Source organism: Andrena cerasifolii, chromosome 13, assembly GCF_050908995.1.
Source record: "Andrena cerasifolii isolate SP2316 chromosome 13, iyAndCera1_principal, whole genome shotgun sequence".
NCBI classification, from domain to species: Eukaryota; Metazoa; Arthropoda; class Insecta; order Hymenoptera; family Andrenidae; genus Andrena; species Andrena cerasifolii.
This window is the reverse complement of record NC_135130.1, coordinates 4,257,580-4,284,271: the sequence shown is the minus strand read 5'-3', so window position 1 is coordinate 4,284,271 and position 26,692 is coordinate 4,257,580. Positions and strand designations below refer to the sequence as shown.

The window sequence follows — 26,692 nt, the reverse complement described above, 5'->3', positions numbered from 1 at the left end:
ATTCTTTCAACCGCTTCCCGCAAAAGGAAACTAATACCCGGCCCCGGCGATTTCCTCTTTTTCTAGCCGCTACGCGTGGCCGTGGAACAAAATTCACGGACGAGCTGGCGCACGCCCACGGCCCCGCTCAGCCAGCTACGGGGCGCACACGGCGGAGCGCACGGAGGAGAATGTTTTATCTCGTTGATGGTATGCCGCACGGTGGAACTTCGCGAGAGGGTACCGGGGAATCGTGGATGTTAAAGAAATTCGAAAGTCTTGGGCCGGAAAAGACTGGTCGTCGGTATGGTGATGTTGGGGTTCAGAAGGATCTTGAGTATAGCCAGGGTTCGTGGGTTAGCTGGGATCGTTGGTTATGGCGGATTTAGGTACCTGTGCGTCGCCTTTTTATTCGAATAGTATTCAGAACGGAAGTTAGGTAAGTTGAAAATTAAAAAAAAATATGAAACTTTGCAGAAATGTAGCCCAAGTGATGCTGATAACGTAACTGTTCTTTGATTCGACAATAAAACGGTCCTAATGGTGAAACACCATACACCGAGATAATATGAAAACTCACAGTTTCTTTGAGGGGTGTTTTCACTCTTAGGATTGTTATATTACAGGGGCAAAAAATAGTTGCGTTATTAGCATCATTCGAGCTATATTTCTAAAAAGTTTCAAATACTTTTGAATTTTCGAGTTACTGTTATGGAGATGGTAGGATTGTTAAGGTACATCTGGATTGCGATGGACTATCAGCTTTCTAGTTTCACCAACCCCTTAAGATTCAGCTATCTATATATTATTTTCTTATTCAAACACTACCCCATAGAAATTCATCCTAAAGGCACGGAGAGATCCTGAAGTTACACGAATTTGTATTAAGTACCCCAAATCTTTGAAATAAATTTTTTCGACCCTACAAACTGAAATGACTAATTATCATTTAAAACTATGTCGGTTCTACCGTTGTAAAGCACATCGACTAATACAACTTGTCGGTGTGTAGGCGACTGTATTGAGACATCTGTTCCCACAAGACATCAACTATACAATTCCTTAATTAGCATTTCGAAACACTAATTTGGATATTAAAACTTTTCGAGTTAAGAATTATGGTGAATTGTATAGCACAGATTGTCCCAACTGCAAGTACCAATGGATTTACATCTGCGGGGACTTATCACGATTCGCCTTATCCGAAAATCACGACACATGCGTCCACGAGGAGGAAGCGATAGTATCCGTGGCGGCCAAGCTAATAACCATACGAGAAAATCGCCGTGGATACGATTCACTTCGCAACAGACGTTTCTTTCCGTGGCTTTCGTAAATGTCACTGGCCGTTTAAAACGAGGACTCGCTGCGAGATTTGGAATATCGATATTGCTAAGCACGATGAAAAGTCATCGAGGCTCCTAGAAGAATTTCTTTACTAGGAAAGTGGGAAATATCAACGAGTAATTCACCTACTGAAAGGCGAATCTACTTAATTTTTTGAAAAAAAGGAAACTCCAATAAAAAAACTTTCGCTGCATGCAATTTGATTTCTTTTACCATGAAGAATCACTATTTAATTATGCAAATAAATTTTACAGTACCTAGTGATCATTTTTGATAGTTAAAGACTAGATGAACTCCTAACCTCAAAACTGGTCATCGTTAAGTGTTTGCGCATGCGCATTTCAAGAATCACTATTCCTAATATGCCCACAAAGCAATTCAGGGAAATTGTATCCCGGATTGAGCACAGATTATTTTAAAATTAATGTAAGATGTAAGAATAGAAATAGTTAACAACAATTTAGGGGTGTAAAATATTACTGACTGCTTCTTTTTAAAAAACAGTTTTTGGTTATTTTAACCTACCCCTCTCTTCTAAACACATTTGTCAAGCCACCAACAACAATCCGCGAAATTATAACACTACAAGCAATAATTAGAATAATAATGTACTTTCTGTCCCCAGGGTACTCGGACTTTTGATACCCCTCGAATAAATTGGCCCCGACCCCATAAATCAGATCGAAGATCACCGTGCAACACGGCGCGAGATCCCACTCGACGATTACAAGAATTTACATAACAGATTAGGCATCGTTCGCACGAGCACAGCTTCCTTCTTATCCAGCCTTCCTGGTCAGCTTTTCGTCTGCCACTGTTTCGTAAAATCGATTTTCCGATAAAGACCCCCCGTTTCTCGTTACGATCACGTTGAAAGGATCGCCGGGAAAACGTGCACCGTGTGAACTTTCCTGTCGTAACTGCGCCCCGGGTATCTCGGTTTTGAATCTACCGTAAGAATTTATATTTCTGCGAGAAAAAGGCCATCCCTCGGTTAATGGTCAGTGACATTTACGAAGATGACGGAATAATCTGTGCGCCTGTGTTGTCTGCCTTCCCTTGGAGATGCCTGATATCGCGAGGGAACTTTAGTTCCTCCTATACAATCTTTCGCGTTCGGAGTTTGATGACTTAGGCCGGGTCTCCACGCGCGCAACGTGAAGTGCTAAGATCGCGTAAGGGGTGAAGTACAGGTAGACAATTTTAAATTCTGATCTTTGCACTGTCGCGAGGCACGAGGTCTTGGCGACATATTTCTGAAATATTGTGTGGAAATTCAAAGGTAATTGATGAACTTATGGAATTTTAAGAAATTTTAAGAAAGCAGTGGCATAATTGTATTTGATCCTGTTGGCTATTCCAATCATTTTTAAACGAATTTCTTTATGAGATACTTTCAATTCCGTCCTTTAGAAATTCCTCCCTCGAACTTACAAGTTGACTATCTGAATTAAGAGAAATTATAATCTTAAAAATTCAACAGTAATTTAAATAACTTATACATATTTTACTTGAATTTTTATTCGCTCATTGAGGATTACCATATGTTTTTATTCAATTTGATTACCTGTGCAATCGCGGTAATTTGTTAAAGGCATATCTGATATTGAAATCATTGAAACATTTTCCCATATATAAGTGAAAATGATATGGGAGAAAGAATCGTTTTTGTTGTGTGAAACGGGCTTTATCCGTTGAGAAGAGTCCACCATGCAATACGTGTTCACTTGAACAAACACCGCGGAGGAAAGACTCCTTACCGTTAAGGCGCATCCTGAGCATGTTAAGGACCATATTATCTGATTAAAAATCGAGATAACCGTACGATGACGGTACGAGGATTTATTCGTTGTGTTCTTGAAATTATTTCTTCGACGTTGACAGAGGGGAGCAGCTTTCTTGGAAGAACTGATACGCGCAATACGTTACCCTTTATACAATACTATGTTATGTTTTTTAGTATTGCAAATTTAAAAGTAATATCTGCCACTATTAGATTATTTAGAATTTAGACTACAAATTAGTCGGAATACAAGTGTTTTCATATTTAAGAAATTTTGGTTAGTACGTTTGATATAAATACTATATCTTGTTGAAGCAGTTGAATCAGGTTTCTTAGAGAAAATCAATCATGAGTAGATTAAGACGAAACAATGAAACTTATTTTTTTAAAAAATTAGTACCATTGGATTGTTACTATAATTTTTGCTGATTTGTTGTTACACAAGTCTAACATATACTTGCTTAATTCAATTTAAAACATTGCCTATACTAATTGTCAGATACTAATTTCGAAAAGGGTAACAAAAAGTCACATTCATATTCGTCAGTGCAAAATTCACTGACTCACAATTTAAAGTACGTTAACAAATCCATCCCAAGAAATTACATAAATGTTGAAAAATCTTGAATACTTTGTTCCAAACGACCTGCCAATATGCCTTCCCGACATTAACTTTCCAAACAGCTCCAGAATGCACGTCGAACATACATATGTTAAAAAAATGTAATTTTCAATTTCAAAACAGAGTGCTCGTCTCTTACATAAGAGACCGCATTGAAACTTCATAAACAGACCACAAAAATTAAACGAAAAAAACTCTTCCCAGTCAAGAAGTGTCCAAAACGAGCGCAAAACTCCATTAAACACGATAAAAATTCTGCAAAGCGATCAGCAGGGAGCGCTTCAATTAACAGGGTCTTCAGAGGCAGCGTGCCGAGGACAGAGGAGAGGGCGGATCGCTAAAACGAGGCGGAAGACCAGTAAACTGCCGTGAAATATGGGCCGCCATTTTCCCGGTAAATTTTCTGCCGCGATCGTAAACCGACGGGCGCGCATTTATCGCGAAATCGATTTGCGAAACGCACATAAAGGATACAGGGCGAACGAGGGGAGTCCCCGAGCTGGTCATCGCTGCAAACCGGCGGGGAGGGGAGCGAAGGGGGGGGGGAGCGGGTTGTGGAGGGGAGAGAAGGGGGACGGGTTGTGGAGGGGAGGGTCCAGGCGATGAGTACAGGACGATCTGGTCGGTCTGGTTGTACGTACAGACGCGTACCATCGCGTCTTCGTCGGGCTGGTTTCATTACGCAATGGTCACGTCCGTGATGCGGAGACCCGCTTCGAAACCAGTTTGGAGGATGATAGGTGGAAGGGGGAGGGGGGAGGTGGGCAGAGGGCAACGGTGAATTATCCTTCCGCAACCTGGACTAACTGAACCACTTTTGGGCTGCTGATCGTAGAAAAAGAAGAGAGAAGCGAGTGCCCTAGCAAAATAAAGCCCTACAGGGTGTTCAAGAATTTTTGACGCGACTCGTGCGTCCACGCGTGAGGAGCTTGTCAAAGTAACAAATCGAATCCGGATGCTTCGTGGTGGAATGGAAGCAAATTATTCCGCGTGGGAAATTGGATTCTCAACCGTCGGTGCTCGCGACGGGAGACACTTGGACAACGTGGACCCGTGCTAATTAGCGGTGTTGATCACGGGCTATTAGCGGCGACGAGACGTGTCGTCGGATCGGCTCGTTTCGCCTCGATTTCGCATGCCGAAGTAGGCGCAGGCTGAATTTCCTCCGAGCGAGTCGCAGGCCGGCGATCCATTAGTCACGTCGCGTACGACGACAAAACTCGCGCGAGCTAAATACCCGGTACACCTTGGCCCCGCGAAGCTTGCAGTTCACTCGGCGTCGGAGAAGGACGCGAAAGTCGAGCATCGAAGTCTCCGCGCGGCGCCGCCCGCGGGATCCTTCTCGCCTCGTGCTAGGGATTTCGTCCGTGGCAGTGCTGCCACTTGGGTGGGGCCCCTCGCGCGCTTCTAGCCCCCACCACGCGGCGCCCTGAGGTTCGTGCGAGGCGCGCGTGAACTAGACGGAGTATGATCTGGCGTGTAGGTGGACGGTGAAGGAGGCATGTTAAGGGGCCTTTCATAGGATACACTTCTGCAGCTCGCTTAGGTACTTCGAATATATTCATTTGGCAGGGGTAATACTGCTTTGGAAGAGACAGGGTAAGATACAAGTCTGAGATACCAGTGAGCGACACACATCTCTTGTGCGGAGAAACTGTTACTTGCTTTGCAACCACTGCACTGGGGTATGGAACATCCTTAAGCGGGGTACCCACGAGTGTAATGCAATGCATGATGTAACGTGTACTGTTAATAAAATTCACATATTTGGGTGTGTTATGCGCAATTCGTGATCAGAGAATACATTGTTATTTTAGACGTTGCGTTACACCCGTGGGTACCCGGCTTTACACGCTCTGACTTCTCGAAAACCTTGGTATAAGCATTTTCAATAGTACTGGGAATGAACCAGAGACATAATATCGCTAGCTACAATTTTCGTGCTTCTATTTAAGTGATGTGGCTTTTTGGAGATTGGGCGAAAAGTTATCTGAATTGGGATTAGTTCATGAGTAGGACCCTTCGTTGAGAAGAAGCGTGTACACTTTAAAGACAAGGAGGATGCACTCTTAAGTATTTTATACTTTATTTTATGCAGTTTATTTTCACCTACGTTATATTTCTATCAACACAGAGATAGTTTTTTTTTCGAATTTGGTTTTACCATTTTGCTCGTTGTATCTTTATCATAATTTTCGAAGAAACTTTTATTCGAAACCTTTAACATCTTGAATTTAATAGTATATTTTGGGGGCCGGGCAAATTGTGAAAATACTATAATTTTCATCAGTTTTATCTATTCTTGAGCACACTGTTATTTTACGTTTCAGGTGGCACTAGAAAAAGTACATATATGTATTTAAGACATGCAACTTTAAGCCCAAAACGAGAGATTCTTAATGATCGAATAAAGAGCTCCAACTTCCAGTAGAAATATGTCAGCCAAAAAGTAAATTTCCTAACAACAATGAAATGCAGTTGAATCTGCCGCATAATTAAATCTAACTTCACCCTTAACACCCAATGCCCCTCAAAATCTCGTACAAAATACGTTTTGCTACTTTACATCAGATATAAAATTCTCACTGAAAAAAATCATTAACCCCTACATAAATAAATATCAAACCACCACAGAAACAATATACAGCGACAAAATACTGTAACATCTAAGAATAACCAAATACCAAAAAAATGAAAAATAACAAAAATCTTAAGAACAAAACACCACGACTATCCACTAAAAAAAAAAAAACTGTACTCCTCTATTCATGCCAATAATAAATACACAAAATACTGAAAATCTCTTACAAATACCGTCGCAACTAAAAAAAAAAGCCAATCCCCTCCCCCTCTACCGATAGCGAACGCAACCAATCGTTTCAAAGCAAACCCCTGCGCCGTTAAGAAATACCGAGGCGCGACCGTGGGAAGCGCATTCGTTTCCATTCGTTTAACGATCCGATGGCGGGAAATTCGGTCGATCGCGGTCGATGGAAATAAGGGCGTTACCTGTAAGTGTGGAGTTGTTAATGGTGTTGTTTGCCGTGGAAATGGCCGATTGACTGGTGACGGGTGTGCCAACGGTGGTGGCCGTGGTTGTCGAGGAGTTATTTGGCGAGAGGGCCGCAGTGGCCGCCTGCGCCTGTACCTGGGCCTGAGCCTGGGCCTGGGCCTGAGCCTGTGCCTGCTGTTGAAGATTATAATTCCACGCGAGCAGCATCAGCTTCAGCTTTTCCGCGTCTTTCATGAGCGCGCCTGCCGAAATTAAAAGTGCCAATTGGTTTCAGGGCATGATTAACACGGTGGAGATGGTACCAATGGATGGGGGAGGGCTCACTCTCTCTCTCTTTCTCTCAATTTCCGCTCCAGCGAACCAGGCGCGGGTCACTATGGTCTCGCGGCGGTGCGACTTACACGCGGAGGGGTTCGCTTGGACGTGGTGCTTTTCGTTGCCACGGTGCTGCGAGATACACGTGTATGCAATTTCTAGTGCTCGACCGACCGTTACGTGGTGTTTCGCTACTGGGAGTGAGTCTCAGGGTGATCTCTGCGCGACGAAGTGGGGCGGTGAAATTTCGATGGGAGGTGGCCTTGAACATTGATTCGAAGGTGTCGTTGATTCGTGTGGTGGGTGAGGCGTGGGTGGCATAGGCTTCAGTTAGGGCCCTGGAACGTGCTTAGTGCTTTCTAGATCTTACGGTAATAGTGATGTAATAATATACGTTTTGTACAATGAATGGGAACTTTTTTATGAGATACGTTCTGTGATATAAATAGTCGAAATGGTGACATTTTGGTTTGTTGAAGGGGGAGTTAGGGTAAATATGTTTCAACGGAGTGTTTCAACGATTGCTTAGCTGAGACAAGTAAGGTTGAGTGGTGTTTAGAAAAAAATGACGTAGTTGATTCTCATTAAAAAGCACTAAATGTAGAGCACAAAGGGAGAGCTCCATAAACGGGGATAAGTCCCCATTAGTGTACATAATGGATATTACAGTTCAGTCAGACAAATCACAAGTTTTGCAGGTTTCCATGAACCGAATTTCTGAAGCTACTTATGTCAACATCGAATACACTACAAATGCGGTTTACAGGGTCCGAGTTGATGATTGTGGAAGTATATTGCTGTGGAAGAAAAGTCCGTGTGAATCTAAACGATCTCATAGCAGCATAGTTGAGGCAATTAATAAGGCTGTTGATAATCTTGAAAAGGAAAAGCAAGTCCGCCTCAGCTCTCCTAAACTCAAGGGATCGCAGACCCAAATGCTTCATGACTGGGATGTAACCGTGGTCTGTAGCTGACATACTTTGACCTAGCCTACATGCAGCGAACCTAAGAAACTTGTGCTGCACCCTCTCAATGAGTTGTTTATACTTTAATTGGTTAGGCGACCAATATTATGTAAATACTAGGATGCACAGTTTACGTTGTTACTTATCAAAGTACTATCAAGTTAATAGCTCTGATTCATTCATTCCCACTGAAATCGTCTATCAGTTCAAGAGGTTCCTCAGAAACTTGACAATCAGTTGTCAACATTCGAAAAAGGACTACACTATATAAAATCATATATTATCAAGTCCACTGCATTGAAACCAACCCCTACTTTTGCCAAAAATCACAGAAGTACTATTACCAACATTTTCATGCACCCAATAGAGTTTTAAAGCCTCTTCTAAAAAGGACATCCCGTACCATAAAGTGTATTTTGCAATACTGAGTTTTAGGCAAAGAACCACCTTTCTTCCAATTCTACCACCAGTACATCCCCAAACAAATCTAAAAAAAATTCATCTCATCTCGTGCGCGTGAGTCGCGTTACCATGGATACAATAAAATACCAAAAATGCCACCGATTACCCAATTTCGTGTCACAAAAGATTCGCGAAGCCCGTGCCAAGCGTTTGCGCGCTTTACCATCGCCAACGTCGATTCGTTTCTCGATCGATCGACGCTCCCCCGTTTACGGACCACGTTCGACGGCGCAACAGGTGCAACTATCGAAACCCGCTGGCATTCGTCGAATTCTCGACGGTATGTCGCGAGAAATTGCCGCCGCGTTAACAGTTTCGTAACCTATCGCGTCCTGCTACGTTTTCTGAATTTTTATCGGGTCACGTCAACAAATACCATCGCGTGAATATTGAACAGAGGGCGCTGCGGCGACTGGACCACGCGATTCAAGTTGTGTGGATTTTTAAATAATTTAAAGTGTGACATTTCTGTGCTTTTTCAACTATGAGAGACCTAACTAAAAACTCACGTTTTATCTTAGACCTTCTGATGGCCTCAGCAAGGCTAATCGAGCAACTTCTGGCAGGATTTCATGTTGGAATAAATGTCTCATAGGAGCGAATTACGAGAAGAAATGCAAGGGAAGGTTTAGGGAAGCCCTGTTATTTATTTGTTCATATTTTTAATTCAATTAAATAACCTGGTCGACTCAATTAGACGAATATCTAATCTGTGGTGTTAAGGTGTTCTTCTAAGTGGTAGAATACCACTAAAATTCATGGGAATAAACTAGGGAACCGTCTTCTATTACTTCCCGTTGGAGATGCAAATGTAATTATCGTTTGAGACTGGTGTTCTCATGGATTCACAAGCAGATTCTGGAAAAAAAAACGCTATAAGAGGGCAATGGTATTAACGTTAAAAATAAACTATTATTGATGCTGGGGAGATATTTAGTCAACGACGTGAAAATTATAGAAAAGTGTATTAACATAACGAGTAACTTTATGAGCTTTATCTTATACTATAAAGCAGAGAGTGTATTGTATGTTTGTCTGTCGCCTAAAAACTTTCGAACGATAAACTCTGGGGTGACGAAATCTACCTCAGCTCATTATGCCCGGCTAATCCAGATAAATATGACTATTTTCAAAAAAAAAAACAAAAAAATTTGTTTTCTTTTATAAAATCAGAATCTAAATTTCGAGCGAAGCCTTTACTTTCGAGTAGTAAAGCTAGTGTATCATTTATCCTGGACTCTGCGGACTTAAGAAATAATTACAGTAGTGCAGCAAACGAAATTAAAAATGAAAAGTTACTTTCTCCTTTCTTCGAAAAATCCTATGCAGGCATTCATAATTGAAGGGTAAGGGGTAAAAACTGAGAATGTCACAAAACAGCTTTGTCGAGAAAATTAACTTTTAATATTTTAGTCCACAAGTAAAGAAACAAGGTTCAATGAATTTAATTTTCTTAAATAATTCCTTTTTTTACCTCGACGACAGAAGCTTGTGCTTATGCAAAGGGTGGGGAAAAGACTTCTTGTTTCTAGCCAGTATAAAAAATCTTTAACAACCCTTTGTGATACTACAGTTCTGTAATCCCAGTTGCCACCAACAAAATAAGCTACAAAATCGCAAAATCACGAAAAGTGTGCATCCCCAGTTCCCCTTACCCTTTAATTCAAGTAAGCTTCTTCCAAAAAGCCGTCCAAGCTAACGTTACCTAAAACCAAATATTCCCACCCCCTCCCATGATTTTTATATACCCTGACTTCGTTGAAGATCGATACACCACTAGTTTCCGACAGGAACTCAATTCCTTCCCTCGCAGCGAATTCGGGCTCGGAAGGGTAAAGGTCAGGAGTGTGAATATTTTTTTCGCCCGCACCCCGTACCTGCTGCGGGCAACAATAGGGAGCTAAGTGCAGCGCGCTGCACGCGTTGCATAAAGGAAGCACTACAGAGGCGTGGTAAACGCGGCTCACAAGTGCGACAGCGAGTTCGTCGAGTGTCAATTAAAACCTCATGCCCAATGGGTACGACCCTATCCCGATTGTACACGTACACCCGATTATCGATCCCGTCTCGCCACGCACACGGGCGAAGACACTTGTGCCCGAGAAGGTGAACACGCTCCCGCAACAAGTTCCGCGCGAAATTTCCCCGATGGGAGATTTTTCGGTGCGTAAAGGAGGCTCATTGGACGAGCTGTGAAGTTACGCCGGCTCCGCGGTCGTTCTTCAAGTAACAATCGATACTCGCGCGGTGCTTGGAGTGCATCCAGCAGCCAATCGGGGTTGATGAAACGGAGCAATTGAATTCATTTGTTTATGTGTTTCATCATTTGGCTGGAAATCGACAGAATTTTATTCTTTTCCCCGATCAATGTACTTCTCGTTCAAGATTTTTGTGGGAATTATTTTCGAATTAGGGGGTCGTATTGGAAAAGTTGGGAATGAAGTGGATAAGTCCCTTATTATTTTTAATTCGATGCCTCTGCTCTTCGGGTGTCGCGGATTTAAATTTGGAGAGTTGGGAGTAATTTTAAGAAATGTAGTTTTAGGTGCAGCTAACTTTTGCTGTTAATAAATACGTGATTTTTCTCTGACGCGTTTTTTTCTGGATTCGTAGTTGCCTCCATGACTGTGCAATGTTAGTTTGTGATGGGAATTTTATCCGGACTCCAGAAGTAACATGTTCGTGGGAGAAGGAAGGTGCGTGAGTCGACTCAATCGTTACGAAACACTCTGAAATTTGGTTTTCTAAATTGAAATTCGTCAATTCTTTAAGATTTTCCACTAATAATATTACACCTAATGACGCTTATTCATTTTTATTAGGTGCCTAATGCCTGCACTACAAGGTAAAGGAAGCTAAATACTGTGAAACGAAACTGTCAACACTCGATCCACTATTTCAAGGCTTCTTAAGGGGACCCTCCGGTCTAGAGCACAAAAAATACATGATATTTAGGAATTAATTAAAGGAAAACTACTATATATAATTTCATGGGACTTGTTGCATTGTATTAAGGATATCTTAAGCTATAGAAATATATTTTTTGTTTTGTGATTAATCATTACAGTCGGCACTGGAGAGTCGTCAAAGTCAAGGCGTCAAAAAATTGATCCAAAACGGTGGGACCTGTGTCTCCAAAACTTATTATCCGATTCGACTGAAACTTTTTTATTTTGAAGTATATACTTCTGGCTAGGGGGGGGGCAGAAAAATTACAAAATAACATTTTTTTTAGAAAATAACGACACTTGGAGTTTGAAATCACTTCCCCCCTATATTTTTCGTCCTTTCAACGTCTTTGAAAATTATAATTTTTCAACTTTTTGTATTTTTTCAGGTATCCCCCCTAGCCAGAAGTATATTCTTCAAAATAAAAAAAGTTTCAGTTGAATCGGATAATAACTTTTAGAAATACAGGTCCCACCGTTTTGAGAACACAATTTCGAGAAAAACGCGTTTAAAGTTTTACGTGAGTGCTGAGTGGCCGGGTGTTACCTATGCATTTGCCGCTACTCAAATGCCTATTACTTCGGGAACTTTACGAATTTAAAAAAATCCTTTTAAACACGTGTTCCTAAACGGTTGAACATTCAAAAACTGAAAAAAAAATCGACTTTTAGACTAGAAAGTCCCTTTAACCCATTTTATGCAATGGATCCTTTCTCAGAGTAACAATTTCAAGTGCATAAAACAAGAAACTCTAGAATTGTACTTAAGTATTAACGAAAATAAAGATTCAGCTTTCTTCCCATCCAAGTCTCGTGCGAAATTAGCGCAAAGTTTTGTTCAACTGAGTCCAGTAATCTCAGAGACATTTTACAAACCACAAATTTGAAAAAGCCTTGGGAAAAGGGGCTGCTATGGCATCATTTCTTAAAATATCAAATTTATTTTTAAAGAGAATACCGCTTAATTTATACACAAAAAGCTGTATGTCTTAATTTTTAAATCTAACGTTTTTTATGTGAAAGAAAAATCACAAAAATGACCCTATTTTCCGAGCTGTCAAAGGTATATATTTTTAACCTTAAAAATGATCTGAATTTTTATATTTATATATATATATTTTTTTCATTTTTTCAGAAGTTAAAATGCGCAAATGAAATGAGTCCAGGGTTCAGGTAGTCCATATTTCTTCAATGAATAAAGCTACTCTAAACGTGTACTAATCTGGTGCAGACAGCGAATTTGTTCCGCTTTCGGAGGGAAAATTCTCTCATGCTGGGAATGTATCATATATGATACATCCGGCGCTAAAAGGTTAAGGGACTGCTACACTAGCTCAAAATATGTACTTTGTCCGGCCATGTACACTATACCGATGGTCTTGCGCTAGAGGCGTAGAGAAGGAAATCGTCGAGAAGCCGCTGGATCAGCTCGAAGGAGGACGCGAAGATCCTCGGCGGATTAATCGGTCGATTCCCAGAACAGCGAGGCGAAGTTATCGTGCGCGAGTGCGTCTCGCTGTTTTATGTAAGAGGCCGCGGTAACGAGATTACGAGGTTGAAGTGTCGGTGCATGCTAATAAATACATGCATCGGTCACTCGTAACGCTAGACTGCGATCGGGTCGCTTTATTGAACGCTCCCCTAGGACAGGTTGCTAACTGCTCGCGTGGCATTATCTCGATGGCTCGAAAACTGTTTAAATCGAAGGCTACGCGATCTGATACGAGAAAATGTTAATTACGTCGCGGCTGTTTTGTTTCAAATTTATTATTGCGAAGGGGCAGCTTACCTAACTGATTGTAACGAGGGAAAAGTACGAAGCCTGGGTCACCAACCTGGGCCGAAATTTCGCATACAGTTGGTGCATACTGTTTATCATAATCTTCACTGCTGCATATTTCGTGAGAAAATAAATTTGGCGAAGCCTGCTATACATTCTACTACAGATGATCAACACAGAAAGAACAGCGAGTTCCATGCTTATCTGGAAGCTGTACTAGAAACAGCTTCAAAGATTCAACCAACATTCAAACTTCTTTTCGTCACGCAACCAAGGAGACTTTCTTAAGGGGAGGTTCCGGTCTAAAAGTCGATTTTTGTTTTATTTCATTTTTCGAATGTTCAATCTTTTAGGAATAAGCGTTTAAAAGGATTTGTTGGAATTCGTAAAATTGCCGAAGTTATACGCATTTGAGTAGCGGCAAATGCATGGGTAACCCCCGGCCACTCGGCACTCACGTAAAACTTTGAACGCGTTTTTCTCGAAACAGTGTTCTCAAAACGGTGGGACCTGTATCTCCAAAAGTTGTTATCTGATTCGACTGAAACTTTTTTTATTTTGAAGAATATACTTCTGGCTAGGAGGGAAACCAGCAAAAATACAAAAATTGAAAATTTATAATTTTCAAAGGCGTTGAAAGGACGAAAAATATAGGGGGGAAGTGATTTCAAACTCCAAGTGTCGTTATTTCCTAAAAAAATGTTATTTTTGTAATTTTTCTGATTTCCTCCCCTAGCCAGAAGTATATTCTTCAAAATAAAAAAATTTCAGTTCAATCGGATAATAACTTTTGGAGATACAGGTCCCACCGATTTTGATCAATTTTTTGACGCCTTGACTTTAACGACTCCCTAGTGCTATCTGCAATGATTAATCACAAAACAAAAAATATATTTCTGTAGCTTAACACATCCTTAATACAATGCAAAAAGTCCCATTAAATTATATACAGTAGTTTTCCTTTAATTAATTCCTAAAGATCACCTATTTTTTGGGGCTCTAGACCGGAACCTACCCTTAAGGGGGTATTCTGGTTTAGCGCGCGTTTGATTACCATTTTTCAGAATTTTGTATGGGCAATCAAGGTAAGTGTAGTGCACAACGTTTCCCCTAAAATCTTAATCGCCCTTTTAACTATATTTTAAATTTTTTTTATACTATGTTTTTAGTCCAAAGAATAGGATTCCCCCTTAAGGGTGGAGCCTGGTGTAGCGGGGCGAAGAAACCGATTTTTTTGGTTGCATAAATCAATAGTTGAACGTCACGATAATATGTTCCCAAATCCGCAAAACAAAATTCGAAAAATAAAAGCGGATACAGCCGGTTTTGCTACAGAGCACCAGGTTACCAGAAAACTTGAAATGTGTTTTTCTCGAACCGACAATTTTACAATTTGCGGGCAATGTAACTCCAAAAATATTCAACCAATCGACATGACCTTGTGCACGAATATTTGTGAACGTTTTCTTCACAGAGCTTAGCTATTGGTATAATGACATTATTTAAATAAATAACTTTTTCACACATTTAAGGCAAAATTTCGTTAGAAAAAGTAAACTTTTTATTCAAGAGGCCGCCATTTGTTCAACTTTGCATCTTTTAAGTTATGAATTTATACGATTTGTGCGTGCACTCATAAACTAAACAAAAATTGTTCGAGTTTTGGTTTCAGATGAATACAGTACACTGCATTCCACATTAGAGCATACCTGTTTCGCGCAGGCACGCCCCTCGGGAGGCGTTGCTACGCCCGACTCCCCACTTAACCGCCTATGTTTTTCTCCGTCGCACGGCCCCCCACTCTCTCTCTGTTAACTTTTCGTGCGGGACGTTGTTTACGTTGACCACGGTCAGGTCCCGCGTTTGGGATGTACCAGTTATTCCCTGGAAACCACCACGACCAATCGCGTGCGGTTCAGACCGTGGGTAATAGTGGGAGCTGCGCAGATCGGTCGCAAATCGTTAGGGGCGTCGGTATGCTCTTATATGGAACGCAGTGTAGACGCTACGTTGCTCGCAGTGGAACAATTGCGTCGCCAACGGACTGAGGATAAGCCCATATAACTCTGTTATTTGCCGCTCTTTTTTAATACAATTTTTTGTTTATCTACCTCAATCTGATAATACAATATCCTGAAAGTTTCAGAAAGATCTATTAAAAACTTCCTTTAAAAAAAAATCTCGAAAAATGCCTCGACTTTCAGCTAGTTGCACCAGGCTCCCCCCTTCAGAAGCTCAAAACACAGACGGGACAAAGAGATACCAGTGACTGAACCCTGACAAAACAGTACATACACCGAGCACTAGTGAGATCTTCACCGCGCATGTCCGAGCAGAAGCCTCAGAAATGGGTGTAGCCATCAGTCCCTCTACTTTACCATCTCCGCTATCAAAAGAACGATGTTTCGATCGAGGATTCGATAATTAATCTCCCTACAATTCCACCTTCCACCAGCCCATGCCCATACACCTCCCCAATGCTCTACTCGCCCGCAAATCGAAAAGCTTCGAGCAGGAACGATCTCCAACAACGAAAATTCGCGATCGGTTGAGTAACCCGCCCCTCTCCAGATTTCCCTGCGGTGTGCGGCGTCGATTCGCTCGAGCGAGAGGATCAGCAGTGACACGTAGAAGGGCACTCGAGCCCCGGCGCAACGAAAGAGGAGAGAGATTTATTAGCTGGCGGACAAACTTGGCGGGTGACGGGAGCAGCGTGACGTCTGAATCATTCAAGCCCGTTCAATAATGCAGAAACGCGAGACGCCGCCATCGGATTTGGGTCAGATTCCCGAAACGGCCGCGACCTGACCTCATCCTCCCTGCCCACCCTCAAAGGACGATGAACGGCAAATTGAACGTCCCGCCCTCGAAGAATGGCGGGGTTCAACGCACCCGGTGAACAGTTTATTCCACGGAGTCTGGCTGTTGTGGTGGCTGACGAACACGGTTTTTTCAGAATACATGTTGGTTTCCAGGAAGTTTTAGATGCTCAGAGGAATGCTACTTGCGCCAAGTTATGCGGAAACCAACCAAACCTCAAAATGACAGGAAATTATTGTAACACATTACGGGTCTAAAAAATTTGTGATCTTTATTCTGCGAAAAATTACCAACCCATGGAACAATTATTTATATACAATTTACTTACATTAAACAATTATTAAAACTACCAGGCCATGGTTTCATTTTTGGCTTAAAGAATAATAACTGCAGAAAATATGAAATAATATTAATATCACCACTCGCTATTAAATAACGCATTAGAAAACATTGTGTAACAATAAGAAGATATAAAATACACCCAACTAAAATAAAGCTATTTTTCTTTAACAATTAAAATCTTCAAATTAAATTTACTTAATTCCGGACCATTGAGGGTTGGTAGCTTTCTGCATAACTGGGCCCACTTGTAAGTGACCCAAACATAGTCAGACATGCTAGTCTATGCATGACTGATACACTTGGAGCGTACAGTGGAAATAGTTTTGGAACTTTGGTATTAACGAAGGATGAGGAATTCTCGGTTAACCAAAGAATAGGAATTACGTGAAAGGAACTTGTATGCTTGCAGACGGACTACTTTCAAATAAACTAAATGTCGCCGAGCAATGGTATACGTTGGCAGCCTGATTGCGCAAGCGTCAAGATTGATGATGTAAAATGGAACATGTTCGATCATATGCGCATGCCTTCGAGCATGTATGTATGTACATGGTCAAAATGCTTGTGTGAGTTTGGGGATTGACAAGCATGCTTGACCGTCTATGGGCCATTTTGGAGGGGTATGTAAGTTTAATATGTGCTTCGTGTAAGTACTGTCCTCCGATGAAAAGAAGTCGGCGAGAAACTGTCTGGTCCGGATGGCCTATCCCTATAGGCCCGCGTAGGGTACACGTATCGTTGCTATTGGCCAGCGCGACAACGTCGACGAATACAAAGTAAGCAAACGGGACACAGGTGGGGGGAGCCAATGCGAGCGAAGAACCCCTCTTGCCCCTCTGACATTTCGACAGACTTCTTTTCATCGGGGTACAGTACTAGGAGACGTGGACCACACTCTAGTTGGATATTTAGAGAGATTTTTTTTTTTTTTTAGGGAGTACATGACATTCAGAGGGTTACGCGTATATTGAGAACCACTATGGCGATATAGTGATTCATGTTTAATAATCTGTTTGGATGACTTAATTTGATCCTAACTTCTCAGCAAAAAATCTAGAATGTTCAAGAATATTTGAAGAATTGTCGCATATTCAGCTCCCTCAATTAGTTTCACTTCCATAACTGCTTAGTTTGAGTCTAACTTGATCCTAAATTGAAAATAAGGGATGAACTTGTGCTTTTCTCACCAATATATTTGGGAACTGTCTGAAAGAGAATAGAATTTCAAAATACCAAAAAATATGGCCACCAAAGTTTTCAAGACTTTCAAGAGTTTCAAGACATTTAGAGCTTACATAAGGTTTATAAGATTTTGCAGGATTTCAACCCTTAAGATTTTGAAATTTTTCATAGTGATTTGATTCGTAGAGATTCCATAGAATTCATAGGGATTTTGTTAAGGTTTTTAAGTCCTGAAGGAACTTCTTGATTAATAAGTTTTTAATTAGTGACAAAAGCTGCGAATTCTCCAATATTTCTAACACTTGCAAAGCTTTTGAATCTTTCAAAAATTTGTCAAAAAATTTTCCTAACGATGCCACGTTCACCGTCACGTGAGTCACCGATGATCCATGTCAATCATTAAACTGCTTGTAATATTATAATACAAAATACTCTATAATTTTAGACAAATGTATGTAACATAAAATACTGTGTGCAATTGCAAATTATACATGTACATTGCAAACTGGTGTGTAAAAGAGACAAATTAATAAAATTGGTATTTTACAATAATCGTTTAGTTTTCATTATTCATTACTAAAACAGACAGAACTAACCTCGAATTTGATTTTCACAGAAGTTAATCCAAGTTTCAAATAAACTTCCACTAAAGGCAAATTTAGACACAAAACCTTATTCAAAATCAAGGACAAGTAATCCCTGAAAAAAAGACTTTAAAAAAAAATATTTCACCCCTTCTTCTACCCCTAACTCCACCACCACCCCTGTCCTCCACATCGATCATCGGTGACTGAGTTTAAATAAACGCAAATTAGAATCCAATTACATAATTCATCCGTCTTCCAAACAATGGTAATGATCCTCCGGCAAGAAGAGAAAACAGGAAAGGCCAAAATACGTAAGAAGATAGTCTCCGTGGTGAGCGTGTTAACACTCCAGCATCGAGTAACACTCGAAGCGTTTCCGATCTTTGCGAACTTCGACTTCCGTTTCGCGAAAAGTTGGACGGAAGGCTTGCACCGTTTCGACAATCTCCCCCTATCCAAACAGAAAGTTTGAGAGTATGAACACGCATTGCACGAAAGAGGCCCAAGGGTCGCGGAAAGTTCTTCTGGTCGCATCGCGCGGGAGCAAGGTTCGATCCCCTCTGACACACATAGAGAAACGACAAGGTCTACGAGAATGGGTAATGAAAGGTTCTGCTTACTCGAGTAGTGATCCTCCTCGGATGTGTCGGTCGGTTCCGAGTTGGTGGTCGAGATGTTTTCCTGCAACAAGATGCAAACGTGTAGTTAGAGTGTGTTCTGCCACTTGTCAGGCAGTCGAAAGGCGAATCGCATAGTTTTTTAAAGGGTTCTCGACTGCGCCACGCGGCTACTAGGTGGATGATTGCTAATGAGAGATGATGAAAGAAGTAAAGTGCGTTGGTTATGCGATTTGTGCCGTTTTCTCGAACACGCAGTGTGAGTTAATTATACTGTATGCCAGCGAACTGTGGAACCTATGAGTAGTTGTAACTTATTAAATTGATTTGTGCACCCTGAAGCGTTGACGGCGGTAAGATGACAGTTTTGTACTCTTTTGTTTTCTTTTTAGAATGTGATTTAAAAATTGGATCGCTTTAGGTGTCTGTCGTGAGTGTTGATGAGGTGATAAAGTAGGAACTTAATTGTTCTGCGCTGTTTTCTACTATCAAGTGAAAGTCTGTGCCACTTGAAGCCTTAAGTGATTCATTGGCACTAGGAGATTCATTAATAGTAGAACTACAAACCAGAATTATTGTTTAATGCCGCCAGAAAGGCTAAGAAAAATTTTGAAGCCATTACCTATCGATTGTGAAATGTCTCACCCCCCAACAGACATGTGCAAATTGTGCGCAATTCGGTGCAAAGTTATTTTAAAATGTCATATACATGGTATGCAACTGTCCCTAGCTATAGTCGCTAAAAGATCCAGTGGAAATGCTAGAACCGAATCAAGCTCAAAGACAAAGCGTCAAGAGCCTGCAACCACAAGAACCTAGCCAAGCGGCTCAGCTTTCTAAGCGTAACGGCTGGATGAAATATCGTGAGATACTTGGGACTCACTCAAGTGGTTCATGAAGCGATACCCTTGAAGGTACGTGTCGCTGGATGTACTTTTCGCTACTCATTATGGCATTTCATAGATCCACCTGCATTTTATATGCTAGCATCCAACAATCATACAGAATAGGTCCTTAGCCACCTGAGTCTTGACTGCGGAGCTCCTGCTGTTCCATAGTACTTATATGTATGTTTCTAGAATTCGATTTGCTGTGTAAAAGGCCTCAATCTATACGTGAATTACCACTGAAGCTAATATTTTTCAGACTTCTAACTTTCCCCACAGCAACAAACACGACTGTAGTATCTACATCATGAAAGCTGCATCACCCTAGCCTCCGTGTCTTCCAAAGAAGATTCATAGAATCTTGCCCTATCCCATCACTACCTCTTCTACTTGAAAGATCCTTAAAATCCATTACATTTGCTCAATTCGAATTGACTATTATTTGAAAGCGAAGGCTAAGAGTATCCCTAACTATCACTGCGTCAAAATATTTCTAAGTAAGGGTAATTCTAGGTAAGAGCACTCCTAAGTAAAGATAACCTTAGGTGAGAGTACTTCTAAGTAAGGATATCCTTGCTCCAGGGTACTCCTAAGTAAGGATACCCTTTAGTAAAGGTACACCTATATAAGTCAAGGTACTCATAAGTAAGGGTATACCTAAGTCAACGCATTCCTAAGTAAGGGTATTCCTAACAAAGATACCCCTAAGTCAAGGTACACCTAAGTAAAGATATACCTAAGTCAGGCTATTCTTAAGTAAGGGTCCTCCTGATAAGGACACCCCTTAGTAAAGGTATTCCTAAGTAAGGGTCCTCCTGATAAGGACACCCCTTAGTAAAGGTATTCCTAAGTAAGGTTACTCCTGAGTAATGGTACTCCTACGTAACGATATTTTTAAGAGTAATCCTAAGTCAAAGTGCTCCTAAGCAAGAGTATAACTAGCAATAAGTAAGACTATTCCTGACAGTACCCCTAACTTAGAGCCGCACAGACGTCTTATCAATCAAACCCAGTAGTGCATTCATTGCTCATGTCCCTGACAGCTTCCCAACATACTTTTCTTCCACCCACAATGCTCGATTATCAAAAAAAATTCAGACGCCACAAGTCTACTAGACATATCAGCTCCGCGTGCAACAGTGCACACTGTCCAACACTGTCTTCGCGATTGCGCCACAAGAAAAACACACCGACTGTCTTTCCGTACACCCACGGAACGGCCGTGGACTTTATTGTCCCGGATCGAGAGCTGGCTCGCGGTTCGTCTGAACGCAAATTACTTACGCCTCGACTCGACGTGCCGTGGGAGACGGGGATTGAGGCACGTCGAGAATCTCGGGATCGATAGCGTAACTCCGCGAGCACGCCGCCTTCTGCGGGAATAGCCGTGTGCAACTTCGGCCAAACTGCCAGGCATTGATGTCACCAACGGACGCGACGAACCGTCGCTCCGTGGCGAATAGTTCCTTGCAGATATGCTCGACAGCAACAGAAAGTTCGGGATCTGATTCTTTATGTGGTCTCCAGGTTGTTCGGCGAGTAACTCAAAAGGAAACAATGAGGATTAGTGAGAACCCACAGTTGAACGCAATTTGAGTGCTGGGATGTCTTCGCCACTCATGCTTGATGTTTAGGACGTGTCTATAGAACACAGATTGGGTCAGTTTAAAAAGGGGGAAGGATTGGAACATGTGACAATATGTACAAAGTGTCAGTCATGAGTTAGACGAATTTGACGTTCGAAATGGTCCTTGGGCTTAAGGGATTAACCGTCAGTGACGGAAGTCTACATACACCCCAGAAATTTGAATTTGATTCTGATGAAGATAGGTGTAGATAGAGTGTTTCGACTGACTGTATATCTGCTAACACTTAAGAAACTCTGGATTTAATACCTAAGTTAGAGGAAAGAGAATCGTGTCAACTGCGCGACGGAAATCTCGACCAAAGAGTTTGCTTTTTGTGGCATGATAATATGTACTTGACGAGGGCAATTTTACATGTCCGTGTTAGGATGCTGCGTCATTGATTATAGAGCACAGATTCATGAATAAGCCGACATCGAGTCTCATCTTGTGATAAACCTGTTTCTCAGTACGTGTTAAAATCGTTAGTGTAATTCGGTTACGTGATGTACATATGTAGAACTAACGTTAACATCGTAGCATGGAACAAAAGATTTAGAAGCTTTGCGCTGACAACTTTTAGAATGAATTTTGCAGCATTAAATGAAAGTTGATGTTGGTCATTAAATACCGAACTTTCTACAGCAAATATAGCCCGTCTTTACTCGTTGCTCGAAAACAAAATGCATGGTTAGAACACAGATATCTAAGATGTTCAATAGATCAGAAATGTCATTAATAGACAATTATGCATTCTAAAAACCATTAGCTGACTTGTGCCAGGACATACGTCGACCTGTTTCATCATTTTGTACCTAAGACATCGCGTATTGTACATTTTCCTGTGAACCTTATTCCTGCAACTATATACTTTCCTTCGTTCCTTCGTGCGCACTCCTGTTTCGAAGATCCAAGCGTACAGAAGCTGAACTGGTTTGTAGCAAGCTTGAGATTGGTTTGTACCAAGGATGACTCTAGAATTCTGTGCATAAAGAGAGATGGGCTTTTACGAAGCCTAATCATAAACGAAGATCAGCATGGGCTATCTAATGCACCCAGTGGCGCAATAAAATAATGTTCCTGGCCCTCGTAGCTAGCCGAAGTACAATTTGCCTCCCTACAATATCCTGTTCCACCACAAAGTCCATTCAGCGCAGTTGCATCACAGTCTTTACCAATTTGGTACCCCAGTGGTCGAATAAACGTCTAGATAAGTGAACCAGCAGCTCTTACTCTGCATCCAGTACACCTGACACAGTAGATTCATAACGCGGGTCTTCGCCAACAGGGTTTACCTGCTGAAATGAACGGTCGGCAGTTTCGCAAGGCGTGTGCACAGGCGATTCCTGGCCCGATGGACTGATCGCGGGGCTCTACTATCTGTGTCAGGTCTCGTGTTGCAACTGCAGAAGGTCGACTGGTATACACGGCCAATTGATACTGGCCACAACTTTGTCCGACGGTGTTGTAGGACGACGAGCGACCGACTTGTACGAGCGCATACCGTGCAAAAACCGCCAGTGATGTAACCAAGAAATACCGACCGTGCGGTGTGACGACGAACAACCATCCGGGGATTGGTACTGGTGGACGAAATTGGAGGGCAGATGGATCGGGAATGATATGGGGTATTATGGAGGAAAATTGGTCTTGAAGGCTTTAGATGAGATAGTGAGGTTCTGCGAGCGAGTGTGTGTGGTAGGGTCGTTGAGGGAGTTTGTTCTAGGAAAAGAGTATTCCTGGATACTGATGTACCGAAGTAAGAGTGTTCTTAAAGTATGGGTATGTCTACGTAGGGGTATCCCTAAGCAAGGTATTTTTAAGTAGAAGTATATACTCCTAAGGAAGGGTACGCTTAAGTAGGGATACTCCTAAGTTAGGGTACTCCTAAGTAGTGATAGTCCTAAGTAAGGATACCCCTTAGTAAAGATACTCCTAAGTCAGGTTCCTCCTAAGTAAGGATACCCCTAGGAAAGGTACTCCTAAGTGGGTACTCTTACTTAGGAATACCTAAGGCTGTTAGGAGTACTTTAGATGAGATAGTAGGTGTTATGAATACCCTTACATAAGGGTGTTTCTTATTTTGTTTTTTTTTTGCATATTTAGGTGTTGAAACCACCCCTCAAAGTTCATAAGAAGAGGTAAAAAAGTTCCTATTGTTAGTTTAAAAAATATAATATTGTGTTAAATAAAACTCGATATACACAATATTATAATCTTCTTCAAACTAATAATAGGAACTTTTTTACCCCTTCTTATGAACTTTGAGGGGTGGTTTCACCCCCTAAATATGCAAACGGGCCAAAATAAAAAACGCGTAATTGTAATTTTTCGGTCCACTGAAACACCTGAAAACCAATGAAATCGGAAGCGGTCACCTGAAAACCTCTCTTTGTATGTAAATATTACTCCTCAGTAATAGTGTTCCCACGTATAAATACCTGAGCAAGAGAATTTCTGCGTGAAACAATTTCTAAGTAGGTACAAATACCTTAAAATCGACCTGATAATGTGGTACTATTTTTACTGGGTTCATTTCTCGCATCTTTCAGGCTTCAGATACGTTCATTGATGCAACCAACAAAACAGAAACATATCGCCATAATCATTTGTTAGAACACTTAAGCTGTTCGAAGGCAAAGAAAATTGAAATTAATTAAAGTGGTCGATGAATCAACTTCCTTTCCTCCAATTTCCCATCTTCCTTTTATGAAACAGTTTTGCAATCCAATACCGCGTATCAAAAAATGAGTAACGATCCGCGTCCAACTTTCCAGCGACTCGTCCGCTATCAGAGATAAGCATAACCGGTTACGTTATTCGATCGATCAAGCAGTAGTATTTCCCAACACGAGTAATTTGTTTCAGAATTTTAATTGATTCAATCTCCGCGACCCGTCCAGGCACTGACGGCAGTGATTAAAATTCACCGGCGTCCGGGAAACACGAGGTGAACAAATTTTTAGCAGAAGCGATGCAGACATCTATACGAATAAGTGGTTTTTCGTCTCCCTTTATCGAACGAGTTGGGATGTAACACGCCCCCACAATATTGAGCAATGGTACGCTGATTGGATATTAAAATGTTCCTTTGACAGGATACAAAGATTTTCTTTCAGCGGACTGGTTTATCGGGATATTTCACGTTAAATCGATCACACTTCGCGTTTCATATCGGGGATTTGAATGAAATTGAAAAATGATGTAGTGAGCCTGAAATCACAGAGGCTTATATCGTCAGCTCACTAATTTCGGAGTGCATAAAAAGAGTACAGAACATAAAAATTGCGCATTCTACTTGTGCAAAAATAGGCTCTACAAATGAATTTTTATTTTCAAAACAGTGAACCTTCTTGAGTAAATTTCTGTACCAAAAATTATGATCAGCCGTCAGTCATAAACCCCAGATTCCAACTCCCCAAATTATCCTCCAACTAACATAGCCACTTCTCTTCCAACAAAATTCTGTATTTAAAAACAATTTACACCAAATCAACCTATTTCATCCTCAGTAAACAGTATACCATAACCTAATACCCACATTTCCCCTCTCTCCAAGAACAATTGAAGAGTCCCTGTAGAAAGCACTGTAAGTGCTAAAATTAGAAAAAAATGTATCGGAAAATGTTCTACATGCCAATGGTAATACTATACTATAGAATTTGATTTTTGGGATTTACAGTGCTTTCTCCAAGAACTCTTCAATTATTAAACATTCACTTCTTTCGTCCAACACGGGGCACCTCTACACGAGTTAGCTCCTCCTCCCAAGTCCAGAATACAAATAAAAAATAACCCCAAAATTATTACTACATATCCTTTCATTATGTACTTATTATTCCCACATATCACAAATTACAATTATCCCCCAAATCCAATATACAATCCCGAGACTGTTTCTAACTTCGTCTCTAAAAAAAACAGGGTACACTCGTTCTCGTTGACTTCCTGGTTTCTCGCTTCACCACGGTGGGCCACGAAAATCCCCAGCAAGGGGGGCGGGGGGCTCGATACCGCTCCCTGTGGTCGACGGTCTGCCCCGAACCCGGCTCGTAAATCATGTCACCAGAGGTCCGCGGTATCCTGAGGTCGCAGGTACTAATGAACAATGTCCTATGGCCTGCTCTCTCTCTGGCCCGTTCTGACCACCTTCTCTCTTTCTCCCCGTCTCACCTACGCACGGGCCGCCCCACTTCCGGCGGATGTACCCTGATAAATGGGAATCTCGCTGTGCGCGCGGCCCGCTCGGCCGTGTACACCTACGACGACGCACACGACGCCGAATGAGAAACGAGCCGGGGAGCGGTGCTCGTCTTCGAGGCCAGGCAACAAGAAGCAGCAACGGAGAAAAATGACGGGGGAAGGGAGGCTGAAGGGGGGAGGGGCCGGTGTGCAAGTTCGTCCCAACGTCATTTAGAGTCGAAAGGAAACGTCGAGTTAACCCTAGAAAGATTGAGGAGAACGGAGAAGGGGGTGGGAGAGGTGGGGGTTTCGTGGAACTCAGGAGTCTGAAAATTTGAAGGAAGAGCTACTTTTTCTTGCATAGATAATTCTAAAGAAAAGTATGATCACTGGTGTTTTACTGAGGGTAGTGGGGTAGGTCTTATTATTTCTGAAGAATAAATTCAAATGATGAGAGAACCGGAAAACAGAATTAAGAGAAAGGTAGGTAGTCTTACACAAAGGATGTCGTTGCTCGAAATATTTTTCGAACCCGTTTTTTGGAATGGTTATTGGTTCTTCGTTCACGTGACTATGGGTGAAATTAATATTCTTCCGAAGCCATTTTTAAATCTGGACACAGCCAAAAGTTGAAAAGAACTAAATAGGATCAATGCTGGGGATGGTAGAACTTTCTATTGGGTGGTCTCACGAATTCGTACTGATGAATTCGATATATTCGTTTAAATAAATGTTCGATAGAAGGTTTAGAAGGTGATAAGTGGTTTATGAACGAGGCAAGGTTTATACTGGGGACATTTACCTTAAACCCTGGAAGAAGCCTGGCAAAGGAAAGCAAGTTAGCGTCCCCCCAATTTCACGACGGTTAATAAAATTGCTAAACCTAATCACGGTGGAACGAACAACTCCGAAAGCAAGTTCGTGCCACCAGTTGACATCCCCTCAGCCGTAATTGATGCGTCACCAAATAAACTGGGTGAACGTATCAGCGATTCGCTCAAGAATCCTCCACGAAACATTGACCCAATCTAATTTGAAACGCATTCCCGACCGAAAAGAAAAGACATCTGGTTCCTGCAGTGGTGCGACGGTCAAACCAGAACATCTCTGATGAGAGATACCTGCTGCCAAACAACCTCCGCGACTCTCCTTGCCGCGTTCGCACTGTCAGCAGCGGTTTCAACGCTCTCACCCCGAGATCTGCATTTGTCACGCACATTAACGGCGTGACTGGCC

General features: G+C 41.7%; 1 protein-coding gene across 6 annotated transcripts in view; it reads right to left on the bottom strand.

The window, feature by feature from the left end:
* Positions 1-26,692, bottom strand: part of LOC143375981 (nucleolar protein 4-like) — a 139,485-nt gene that overhangs the window by 20,218 nt on the left and 92,575 nt on the right. For 5 of the 6 annotated variants that reach the window (XR_013087008.1, XM_076825743.1, XM_076825740.1 and 2 more), the window contains 2 exons: positions 18,766-18,826; positions 6,741-6,986 (listed from right to left, as the gene is read on the bottom strand). Coding sequence is in view for 5 of the 6 variants with exons in the window: in XM_076825740.1 (XP_076681855.1) it covers positions 6,741-6,986; positions 18,766-18,826 (307 nt within the window). In the remaining variant the exon portion in view is untranslated. The remainder of the gene's footprint in view (positions 1-6,740; positions 6,987-18,765; positions 18,827-26,692) is intronic. The other variant, XM_076825745.1, reaches the window with a different exon arrangement.